General features: G+C 36.4%; 1 protein-coding gene across 1 annotated transcript in view; it reads left to right on the top strand.

Annotated features, from left to right (window-relative positions):
* Znf277 (zinc finger protein 277) overlaps nucleotides 1–13160 on the top strand; it is a 101558-nt gene that overhangs the window by 71697 nt on the left and 16701 nt on the right. Inside the window, exons 5-7 of the mRNA XM_069996179.1 lie at nucleotides 3797–3888; nucleotides 9155–9265; nucleotides 10717–10849. Of these exons, the coding sequence (XP_069852280.1) occupies nucleotides 3797–3888; nucleotides 9155–9265; nucleotides 10717–10849 (336 nt within the window). The remainder of the gene's footprint in view (nucleotides 1–3796; nucleotides 3889–9154; nucleotides 9266–10716; nucleotides 10850–13160) is intronic.

The following is a 13160-nucleotide window of genomic DNA, read 5'->3' as shown; positions in this document are numbered from 1 at the left end:
ATGTGGGCATTTTGTGGACAATTTTAGTGCTGCCCAACCTCTTTGGAGTCCTGTGCCTGGCTCCTGATCTTACATGTTGAGAATCTAAAGAGAAAGATCATTATTATAAGTTTTGCATCGATGTATGCTACCATGTGTCCCTTATGAGAAAGTAAATTAGCACCACCTTTCGCACCAAATAGCTCTGTAGCTTTAAACAAACCACCATTGCTTTGGGGAGACAGTAGATAGGTCCATGAAGTCTCTTTTAGCTCTCATGTTCTGAAAAGCCAATATTGAACATTATTGAGGAACTATTTCCGGAGTAGAGTGATTAGATGCGTTTGGCAGCAATAGACTAGGTTAATGGAGAAGTATTCAGGAAGGGATTGGCAAAGTGTTTACCTTGCAACCACCAGAGCTACCGGAATATAAGTTGAAGTTTGAAAAAATGGAATGGAGAACCCAGCTAGGATGAATACCATTTTTCACAATTTTCGGGCCCTTGTTTTCATTTATGATATAAAAATGAGAACATTCTAATGCAGGTATGAAGTGACAACTGGCTTAAAGTCTAAGAAGGATTTTTTTTAAGTTTGGAGCTGAGCACTGAGTGTATTTCTAGCTACTTAAGAAGCTGAGATCTGAGGACTGCTGTTTGAAGCCAGCCCAGACCACAAATTTGAGATATTTATCTCTAATTAACCAGCAAAAAGCTATAAGTGGAGGTGTTGCTCAAGTGATAGAGTGCCAGCATTGAGTAAAATAAGCTAAGGAGAGTATGAAGACCTGAGGTCAAGCCCCTGTACAGATATAACAACAACAACAACAAAGAATTTGGGCAGTTCCAGGCATGGTGGTGCTCACCTATAGTTCTGGCTGCTTAGGATGCTATTGCAGGAGGATCACTTGAGGTAAAAGCCAGCATGAAAAAGTGCAGGCAATGAACAAAAAGAAGATCTTGAAGGAGTTAATACAAGTTACAAGGGTTATACAGCACATATAGGATCAGGGATAACTTGTGTACTGTTTCTCTGTTCGTGGTGATAGCTAATCAGATAAACTGGCTGAGAACCTCTAGTAACTTGTCATTACTGCATAAGAGCAACTGCAAAACCAACTAATGGGAGAGTTGTGTGGTTTTGCACTGGCTGACCAGGCAATTTCTTCCTTTATTACAATGTCTATCTCATGCTGCCTCTAATTTACCGTAATGTAAATTAGGCCTTCCTAAGAATAACCAGTTATATATAACTTCCCATGCCTGCACATGTTGGCCATGCATTTCAGGTTCCACTAGGAGAACTTCATTTTGACCAAAGAAGGCTCTTAGTTGACCTTGTGTCACTCTGGTATTGACTCATCAAACTCTATATTTTTGCTGAATCAAACTGAAGATGCTAAGCTAGTAAGACATTTTCTTTGAATAAATTGGGGTTATATTACCATGATGAGATTGAAAATATATGAACCAGTGAGAAGTCTTGTAAGCTGAAAACAAGAAAAGGCAGAGAAGTCCATGCTCAGCTATATAAGGTCATATTAATTTCATTATCAAGAGCTGTGTCTGCTGAATATAAGGGTTTGCTGTTAACAAAGTTGTCAATGTAATGCTTTAATATGTCAAATATGGGTGAGGTATTTGTAGTAAAACAATGTAAAAATTCAGATTTCCTTTTTAGGTACTTCATTTCTTTGACTTTTACTATGAATTTGTTTTATATATGATTTACCTAAGTGTAAAAAAAACTTTAAAAATTTTAATTGCCTTGATATGTTAACCTTACTCTTTATTTCTTGCTTTTGTCTGTATCCATTTGGTATCAACATAAAATCCTAACCTTCATGAACTAAAAAGTGGTCTTTTATATTTGCTTTGTGTCCGAATTGAATCTAGGGTTTTCCATTCTCCTTTTCTGAATTCTAATTTATTTGAATGCTACAACCCCTATTATCTCCATTAAAGCTTCACAGCCCCCAGAAAATCTTCACTCTTCCTTGTAAATGTGTAGCTTGTATTGGGCATAAGATTAAAAGAATCCCAATAGCTGTTGTTTGTTTATTTTTAGCTCTAGCTCTAGCTCTCTTCTTTCTAGCTCCTTGTACTTTAGATTCAAAACACATCATCATTCTCAACTCCCTCCTTCCTTCTTTCCATCTCTATCTCTGTTTCTCTCTGCCCAATTCGTCGCGACTTATTTGAGTTCAACTTCCTTACAATGCAGTTGGAAAATCCTAGCTGAAAATTAGTGATGTTTCCTTTTTCTTTTAAAAATTGCATACTTGCTGGGTGCCAGTGGCTCACGCCTGTAATCCTAGTTATTCAGGAGGCTGAGATCTCAGGATCATGGTTCAAAGCCAGCGTGGGCAGGAAAGTCTGTGAGACTCTGATCTCCAATTAATTACCAGAAAACCAGACACAGTTCTGTGGCTCAAAGTGATAGAGTGTTTGCCTTGAGCAAAAAAGCTAAGGGACAGCATCCAGGTCCTGAATTCAAAGCCCCATGACCCACAGAAAAAAAGAAAAAAGAATTACAGACCTATGCTGTTAACTGGTATCTGAAACCAGATAAAAAATCTATAAAGCAATTTGTTTTTTAGTAGTTTATTGTGGAAGGGTGGGTAAGTTTGATATCCATTATTCTATCATGGTAGAATCTAGAAATTCACCAGATTGATTTCCCCAAAATAGTGTCTTCATGTGTTTCTTGAATAGACTAATATTACCAGATGTTTATAAATGAGCAGTGTTTTATGGAGGGCCTAATTTGAGCTCCATGTTGTAAGAGAAGCTAGAGAAAAATATAAGAACCACAAAGGGACTTTTTTTTAACTTCAGTGACTTTTCCCTTCAAAAGACAAAACAACAGTAAGGGGATAATGGGTTATAGGCAACATGAGGTGACACATGTACAGCTATTGAACTCATTGTATAAATTATCTGATCAAATTTTATCAACAGTGTACACTGACATGTCATTTTTGTATGTTTTGTTTGTTTGTTGAGACAGTTTTCCTGTGTAGCCCCGGCTGGCCTCAAACTGGCAATCTTCTTGCCTCAGTCTCTCAAATGTTTGATTAAAGGTGTTTGCCAACATGCCTAGAAAATATAGTATTGTTATCTTTAAATGGAGGAAATGGGATTGTGAGATTAAGTAAAAATATCAACTATGGGTGAGAGTCAGATTTCAAATCCAGACCTGCTCAGTATTTCAGTAGGCTCTTAACTATTATGCTGTATTCAGAAACAAGTATAAAATTGGGTCTTAATGAACAAGCAAAGATTTGTTAAGAGTGAAAAAGCAAAGTGAAATTAAATGACCTGATAGAAAGGTAATATACGAATCCTTCTGATTAAAGCAGGACATAATCAAGAAAATTAAATTGAGCATGACAAGGTAATCATAGCTGAAGACAATACTTAGTGAAAGTTTTTCTAGCAGCAAAAAGTCAAGATGGAAATTATGGAATAGGTGGGTGATTCTTGAGGAGACTTACAGTAATCCCATAATTGAATAAAAACTAGATTCAGTGTGAATGCATTGGGCATACGGAGAAGGGCAGTATGAAAGAGTTTGAGTGAAAATTGATCAGATCTTAATGACAAACTAAACAGTTTTAAGAATAATAATAACAACTTTAATAACCGCAACAGTCTACAGGACTTAACAGTTTTGGAGTTTTGATACAAAGATGAGAACATAGAAATTTGAAATATTAGCAACTCCTGTACACTCTCTTTCAGACTATGACATTTTTTTCAAGCACTAACTGTGAATTTTGAAGGATAGTGTCATAAGTCTGTTTCACTTTACAGAAAGAAATTCTGGAACAACAGCAACAAGAACGAAATGATACTCATTTCCATGGCATTTGTATGTTTTGCAATGAGGAATTCCTTGGAAACAGGTTTGTCATTATGCAACCTTAAATTTTACTGTTTTTTATCTGAAAAATTCATCAAAATATTCATAGCTTGGTTATATAAATTAAATTTTACAAATTAGTCTGAGTCCCTCTCCTGTATCAATACTGCTGGACTTTTTTCCTTTGGTGGAGGGGAGGGTTTTTTTTTTGTTTGTTTGTTTTTGTCTTTTTCTTTTCTGGTACCAAGGATCGAACCCAGGATGCTGAATTCCTGAACTAAATCACTCTGGGCCTGGGTGCTATCCATGAGCTTTGTGCTCCAGGCTAATGCTCTACCACTTGAGCCACAGCTCCACTTCCTGCTCTTCTTTTCTTTTCTTTTCTTTTCTTTTCTTTCTTTCTTTCTTTCTTTCTTTCTCTTTCTTTCTTTCTTTCTTTCTCTTTCTTTCTTTCTTTCTTTCTTTCTTTCTTTCTTTCTTTCTTTCTTTCTTTCTTTCTTTCTTTCTGTATTTATTTATTTTTGTAGTTTAGTGGCGATAGAAGAGTCTCACAGACTCCTACCCATGCTGTCTTCAAACCATGATCCTCAGATCATGCAGCTTCAGCCTCATGTCCTCAGCCTCCACAGTTGCTAGAATTTGCTAGAATTGCTTTGTGTGTGTGTGTGTGTGTGTGTGTGTGTGTGTGTGTGTGTACAGCAGAACAATAAATTCCTAGAATGCTGAAAATAGACTTACGTTTAATAGTGGGGGTCCTTTAAAATTGGCTGATAAGACCATACATACAAACCAATGAAAAGGCAGTAGGACAAATTAGTAATACTAACTTATTAGCTTTAAACCTTTGGCGGTTTTTTGGCTTTTTAGTTCTGAATGTTAATTATAAAGACCGCTGGGCACCTGTGGCTCATACCTGTAATCCCAGCTATGTAAGAGGCTGATGTCTAAGGATTATGGTTCAGTGTTAACCCAGGCAGGAAATTCTGTGAGACTCTTATCCCTAGTTAACCACCATAGTGCTAGAAGTGGAGTTGTGGCTCAAGTAGTAGAGTGTGGGACTGAGATTTTGAGCTCAAGGCCCAGAATTCAAGTCCCAGGACCAGTACAAAAAAAAAAAAATCATAAAAACCTTAAAAAAAAAACTTGGACAATTGTTCATTCTGTTGATAACCCAGTGAGTCCAAGACCAGTTGCTGTACTGCAACCCAATTATTCATTGAGAGGTAACATCTGACTCTATAGGTTTAAAACATAGCTCCTTCATGACTGCTCTGCTCCTGCTTTAGACACGAGCCATAAGTTTAGGGGGTTCTTATGCTACTTGAACTTTTAATTGGCTGGCTACAAAGTCAGAGATTGTTATTGATAATTTCTTTTAATTTACTAATTCATTAGAATGGCTCCTAGAACTTAGGACAGCATTATGCTTTTGATTACAGTTTTATTATAAAGAAAACATATCAGGAACAACCAGGAAAAAAGATAGGCAAGGTTGGAGAGAGTCCTGAATGCAAAGTTTCAGTGACTCCCCAAATTTCAGTTATTTATTGAAATGTTATTACAAAGAGATAATGGGTTAAATCATTGAACTCAAATTTCTGAGTGTCCCCTCTCTGACAACCATGCTGATTGAAAGTACCAACTTTCAATCATGTACATAGAGTGTGGTGTGCTAAGCCAGCAACAGCTTCTTATAACCATGTCTCTTTACTACATCAAGAGACCGCATTCAATGTTCAACCTATAAATCTAAGTTTGTATATGTATACTCCATAAGCAGTTTTAGGGAACCATGCTTGCTCATAATAAAGAACTTCAGAATAGCAGATAAAGCAGATCAAGTAACATGTCATCTTTACTCCAGATCCCAAAGATTTTTCCACCTTTTTCAGCCAATTGCTATGTCCAGAAGAATGAATACATGGGTCCCAGCCTTTCCCTCCTTTCTTGCCTTAGGCAAACAGGCAGAATCAAACCAACTTTTAATTAACTAGTAAACCACTGAGGAATTTATATTAAGTTCTCTAGAGATAGAACCAATAGAAGACATACAAACATACATAATACACAGAACATATGTATATGGAAGCACATATATACATTTATGTGCACACATATGTAGAGAAAGAGACAGACAGGTAGATAGATATTATAGTAATCAGGAGGCTAAGAATATACTATCTGCAAATTAGAGATCCAAGGAAGCCAGCGGTGAATTCAGTCTGATTCTGAAAACCTGAGAACCTTGGCCACAGAGTTTCAGGGTTCAAAGGCTCAAAACCCAAAGCACCAAGGACCGGAGAGGAAAGAGGTCCAGCTCAACTCTCCAAATCCCTTCTGTATTATTCAGTCTGCTGGTTTATGTGTTAGTTACTTCCAGAAACATTCTTACAGACATATCCAGAAATAATACTTAACTAGCTATCTGGGGATCTAGCAAAGTTGATACATAAAAATTAACCTGGAGAGGACAGCTTTTTCTTGAACCCTCTGCCAACTCTACTTATATCTGGCTCCCTTTTCAACATCTGTATATCAGGCCGGGAACTCTGGGAAGTCCTAAGTCTAGGCTACTCCTGGGACAAGTGAAGGAAAGGCAGAAGATAACAGTGACCACCAGATGGGAACCTGCGGCCACAAGAAAACTGTTAGCCCACCAAATCCCTTCTTAGCAGTGGTTCTGCCTCTACATAGTGCCTTTCAAGGATTTCAGTGTCAGTCACAGCAACCTGAGTGGGCAGGCCTTGATCAATTTTGAGCCTTCATAGTGGAATTCAGTTACTTCCAGAAGGCATGAAAGATAATACCATTCAAGTACATGAGCAGGGGAATCATCACATGTACCAGCTTTGGCATAGCACCTGATCTCATTTTCAATGTCTGGAATGCTTTCTGCCAGGCCTCAGAAAAGTTTAGAGCAAACTTAGGTTTTCATGACACATATACAGTAGAATCTTTGGGAAATTCTGCCGTATTCCGTGATTCCCCTAGGAGATCTAGGAGATACTGTGAACCATCTTAACAGATACTTTTAATAAAAGTTATGAGAAATAGCTAAGTAGACAATAAGTGTATTAATCACAGATTAATAAATGTCTCCTTATCATAGTAAAAAGACCAAGTCAAACATTTTTAGTAGTATTTGTTTTATTTCACTTTTTCAAGGAAAAATATATTGAAAAAATGGAGGGCAAGGCAACTAAATGGGCAAAAATAACAAATACATAATCACTACACATAATCTAGCAATATATGTTTACTGAGGAGTTCCCCCAAACTGTCCCCTTCATTTTTGTAAAGTCAAGTTCTAATTGAGTCCTAGTAGAATATATTGTACACATATGTTTTATGTTATGAGAATTAAAATTAAAATTTTCATGTGGTACATGTAAGCCATAGAATACTGTTCAGCCATGTAAAAATCCTGTCATTTGTGTCAACTTAGGTTGAACTGGAGGACATATGATCAAGTGATATAAGCCGGGCACAGAAAGACAAATATCACGTGATTTTACTCGTAGAATCTATAAAACAGTTGATGTCATTCAAAGTTAACAGTAGAGCCTGAAGGAGAATGGAAGGAAAGGGATGGAGAGAAGTTGGTCAGTGGGTTCTAAGGTATAGCTAAAGAGGAGTAAGTTCTTCTATGCTAATGTACAGTGGGATGACTATAGATACATAAATGATGATAATTACTTTTTATTTCCAGAGGTTAGATATAAGAGATATTTATTCAGGGAGTTTGCTAATATTATAGAGGCTGAGCAAGCCCAAGAAAAGGCATCTAAAAACTATAAATCCTGGGATGCCAGAAGTATGGCTCAGGTCAAGTCCAGAGGGCTTAGAATCAGGGAAGCTGTAGAGTAACCCTCAGTTCAGGCTAAGAGCCCAAGAACCCTGAAGCCACTAATATAAATCCTAGAGTTCCAAGCCAGAGAGCCTAAAGTTATGTTATCAAGAATTAAGGAAAACCCGGGAGCTGGTGGTTCATGCCTGTAATCCTAGCTACTCAGTAGGCTAAGATCTGAGGATCACAGTTCAAAGCCAGCCCAGGCAGGAAAGGCCATGAAATTCTTATCTCCAAGAAACCACCAGAAAACTGGAAGTGGCGCTGTGGCTTAAGTGGTAGAACACTCGCCTTGAACTGAAGAGCTGGGGGACAATGCCCAAGCCCAGAGTAAAAGCCACACAACTGACAAAAAAAAGGAAAGACAGTGTATCAGTCCCAGGAGAGAGAAAAACAAAGCACCGTACAGAAAGTTTAGTACAGCTAATCAGTCTTGATCCTAGTGTCCAACATGAGAGGAATTCAGACAAGATACAATTTAGTAAAAGTGAGAAGACAAATTAGTAGGAAAAGAACTATGGCAGAGAGAGATTACACTTTGAAGATGCACTTCAGATCACCTTTAGCTATCTTCTGTTGTCTTCAAAGCACTGCTAATTAGGGAGATTTGTGGGCAAGGTGTGAGAAGGATGCATTGTTAAAATAGTCCTTGTCACACGTACAATCAGAGGTTGGGATCAAGTCATTTGATAATCCATTGTCTCAGAATAGGTTAAGTGAATCAGTGCTTCCTGGAGTCCAAGATAGCTACAAAGTGACTGGGGAGGTGGGTCTTCAGAAGCATTTAGTCCCTCCTCAGGACCAGCCCACCAGGAAGTCACTCCCTAGAGTTGTGGAAGGCTTACTGAAAAACATGTGACCTCTAGGGCAAGCAGACCTGAGAGGCATAAGTTAAAGATCTGCTTTTTCTAGGAACTACTTGTTGACCCACCATAAGATGTAATGAATGAAGCCTTTCATGAATCCTTACATGGATGGAATATGCAAAAACCCTATCTGGTCACATTTCATCATCCCAATGGCCACCTTGACTTGTTGCCTCTAAGTTGGAAGACTTACTTGCAATATTTTTTCTTAGAGATCCTGTGATCTCACCTTCCATTTTAGATTCCCTTTGCATTTCTCATCACTCACAACTGCTACCTTAATTAAATGATGCCAATCTACCCACTTCCCTCATAACTCCACTCAGACTCTAATGCCAGTCTCCTTTGGAAACATCTTCCCGGTCATACCCAAAAATAATGCAGTGTGTTAGCCAATACAACAAATTTTGACCTGTTTGGCCTGTTTAACTAACTTCATAAAATGTCACTCCTTTAAAGTTCAAATATTCATGCTGGTGTCTTATATTTGCATATTCCTCTAATTTGTGTTATTGTTATATCAATACTGTTCCTGGCCTGACTTATTGCTAGATGATTTATTTAAAAAATGCGTATTCTTCAAAATTTTTTCATAGGTCTATTCTTTTGAATCACATGGCAAGAGAACACGCTTTCAACATCGGCTTGCCAGACAACATTGTAAACTGCAAAGAATTCCTGTGTACATTACAGAAGAAGCTTGACAAGTACGTACAATTTCATGAATCATCGTTAGATTTATTTTCATCTTAATCTCTTGTGAATTTTTTTAAATGTATGTAATTGTCAGAATTAATTAAAAAACTGGAAGTTACTCATTTCTCCTGCCACAGTTTGCATTTGTATGCTAATTGTGATTTTTACATAATATAATGTTGGGCATAAATGACATTTTACTTTAAAAATGAAGAAAATACACTGAAAGACGAGTGTGTGGCTCAAATGGTAGAGCAACCACCAAGCAATCACAGGGCCCTGAGTTCAAATCTCAGAACAGCCAAAATGAGGTTCCTTAAAAAAATAAACTAAAAAGTTAAATTTAAAAAGAATAAAGTCAATAAAACCAGATGAGCTGGCCTTAATAATTAATCAATATCAATAATTAAGTTATTGCTCATATATTATTTACTATAAAAGATACACTTATTTCTGTAGCATAAGAAGTAGGATGTTTAGTGGAGACTTCAAAAAGAATTCAACATTGAAACAATAACAATTTTCATGGAATAGAGAATAGACTTATGGATCTTACATCACAGGTGTAGAAGTTACTCATGACTATCAAGCTTAGTAAAGGGAAAGCTTCTTAGAAAATTGGTCAACACTTGCAATTTCTAATATACTAAGTAATGAATTCCCTATCACTGGAAATATTCAATCAGAAGGCATTTGAAAATAATAGTTAACCTCTATATAAATAAAATAGCCCACACAGTTCAGAGCATATTAAGTACTCAATAAATATATGTGAAAGCATTATAAAAGTTTTCTAAAATGTAGGAATTATCTTCATTTTAGAATCAGCAAATGACAACAGAGAAGGCAATTAACTCTTACATTCCACAGGTGATAGGTATTAGCCCTAGAACCAAACCCTGAAAATCAACTTATGGGATATATATATATACTATATATGCTAGATATGTACTAATTGTTACAATTCTAGAAATCAGTTCTAGTGAGCACTGTAATTGAAGAATATTCCTACATTTTCATTTTAGAATAGGTAACATGGATTAATTACTACAGACAATAAGGATAGTCACTTCTAATTACCATTGTAATTATTTGAAGAATATTCCTATATTTTCATTTTAAAATAGGTAATTTGGTTAGTAAAATACCAAGGTAATTTTTTATATAGCAGTGTTTGACATAGTTTTAGCTAAGTAGCCAATTTGTCCATTTAGGCAAATATACTACATCATGTGTCATACAAAGCTAAATTAATAAAATGAGGGACAGATTTGGACACACTGATGGTATATTCCATCAGATTCTGTGTGGACTAAAATGAGTAAGAAAACTCATACAGAGGTCTTTTGTTTTTTTTCTGTTTTTGTTTTCTGGGGTTATTGTTACTGTTGTTGTTTTATATGGAGTTCTTGCATCAACCATTCAAGAGATTTCTTTAACATGTAATTTGTGTGTCCTTTAGTTTGCAGTGCTTATACTGTGAAAAGACCTTCAGAGACAAAAATACACTTAAAGATCACATGAGAAAAAAACAACATCGTAGGATCAATCCAAAGAACAGAGACTATGACCGATTTTATGTCATCAATTATTTGGTAAGATTTTTGCATAATTTCAAATTTGACTGTAGTACTGGAATAAAAATCTTCCTATGAGCCAACTAATGTTTGAATAAGAAATTAGTACAAGAACTCAAAATGTACTTGAGGTGCACTTGCAAGTAAGAATTAGCAATTTTAAAAGCTTAATTTCATTTGATGTGGCAGGTATTTATGGACTGAAAATATCATGTTTCTAGAACTCACAATGATTATGACCCAAGTGGGAAAAAATCAGTATTTGACTATCTGTACACCATTCCCCATTTAATATCTGTTAACTGAGGTCAGACATTTCTGTTTTCTCTTCAACAAATGTTCATTGAGTCCTAATGCTATTCAAGGTCATTCTTTATTTTTTTCTTCCTTTCTTTTTTTTTTTTTTAAACCAGTCCTCAGGCTTGAACTCAAGGCCTAAGTGCTGTCTCTGAGCTTCTTTTGCTCAAATCTAGCATTCTACCACTTGAGCCACAACTCCAATTCCAGCTTCTTCTATGTATGTGGTACTGAGGAATCAAACCCGGGGCTTCATGCATGCCAGGCGAGCACTCTACCACTGAGCCACCTTCCCAGCCCTCAAAGTCATTCTTTAAAAGTGATTTAATTTTTCTCTCCACTAAAAGATCCTTCCTTTACCCACAAGAAAAAAATGTTTATCTTAATTATTCTCTGGGCCAGCTTATTTTTAAGTATCAGAGGAACCAGTACATTTTATTTTTTTTTTTTATTGTAAAGATACTATACAGAGGGTTACAGTTACATGAGTGAGGTAATGAGTACACTTCCACTTCCTCTTGAACATTGTTACCCCCTCCATTGTTTTCCCCCTACCATCCCCTCCCTCCCTCCCTTCCCCAAGGTTCTTTTTTTTTTTTTTTTTTTTGATTGTGATTAAGTGATTACTTAATTTCCGGAAATTCACAGTATTGTGGAATAATGATGCTCATTTAAAGTCACAAGGAACCAGTACATTTTAATATACAGGGGTATGTTTATTTGTTTGCTTGTAAGATGGACTAACCAGGTTACTATGCTAAGGATTATCAGTGCATTAAAAGTTATCCTTACCCAGAAGCCTCAATAACATTTGTTGGCTTCTATAGTCCCTTTGGGGTAAGAAATGGTATTCTGTTTGGGACAGATGTCACCTTAGAGATATTTAAAAATATGGGACTGAATGTTAGACTGGCACAATTGACAGCTGCACTCAATCTGCTGGCTTTTTTTTAACTGTATATGACAAAGAAAAGAAACTACTCATACATTAAAAGGATTAACTAGCTCTAAGGAGGGGTTAAATGGAAGATGGAGAACTCTGTTTCTAACTGATACTGTCTTTTTTTTTTAATTTAATTTAATTTTATTTGTGAACATACTGTACAGAGGAGTTACAATTACATGGGCAGGATAATGCGTACATTTCTTACCAAGCATTGCAGCCTCCTCCTTTGTTTACCCTTCACATCCCTTCCCAGCCTCTAACTGATACTGTCTTTAGCAAATAGAAATTGTTTTCTTTTTCTTGTCAATATTAATGAAATAAAATCCAAAACCATTGGCTACAGAAAACTTATTGAATATAATCAGTCATTATATCTATTGGCTAGAAATAAACACATTCTGAATTATGTTGGAAATCTCTGCTCTAAGGTGAAATTTTTGTCTGTTTTAACTAATCCACATAGTGTTAAATTGAAATTCCCCCTCGAGAAGCAAATTTAGCATGTGTTTGAAGATTGACTATGGGAGGTTGCCATGGTTTGCTACAAATGTTTTACAACCAGCTAAAGGCAAAGGTACCCTTTGAGTCTTTCAATCTTCTCTTGAAATCACTCAGTCATTACTTCCTGCAGCAAATGCTGCTTCAGGACCCAGTCTGATCCAATAGGGAGTGGACTTCAGCCTTAGTTCTAAGAAATATTAAGCTACTGCAGCAAACTATGAGAGCAATTTAATAGACATTCCTCCTGGGGTTCTTTTAAACTAATATTTAAGAGCTTCAGAGTAACAGAACTTTGTATAGCTTTAGGTGTTTGCCTTGAAGAGGATACTTCAAAGGGCCTGCATACTCATATTCTGCTGGCACTTTACCAAAGTACAAGATTCATTTCCTGAGCGCCCAAGTAGTGTGGCTGTCAAAACTGAAATAATTTACAAACGACAGCTATCCCTAGACAAACATGGGGGGTTATACTAGCAAGTCATGGTTCAAGAGAATATAAAGATTTTAGTAAGTACAGAATGAAAATGAAATAACAACTTCAGGGTATTACTGACATATGCTATTATTTAAGAAATCAGCGACTAT

The sequence above is a fragment of the Dipodomys merriami genome, unplaced genomic scaffold, assembly GCF_024711535.1.
Source record: "Dipodomys merriami isolate MVZ:Mamm:240054 unplaced genomic scaffold, mDipMer1.0.p SCAF_5, whole genome shotgun sequence".
NCBI lineage: Eukaryota > Metazoa > Chordata > Mammalia > Rodentia > Heteromyidae > Dipodomys > Dipodomys merriami.
Note: the sequence above shows the minus strand (reverse complement) of the source record. Positions and strands in the feature narration are given on the sequence as shown.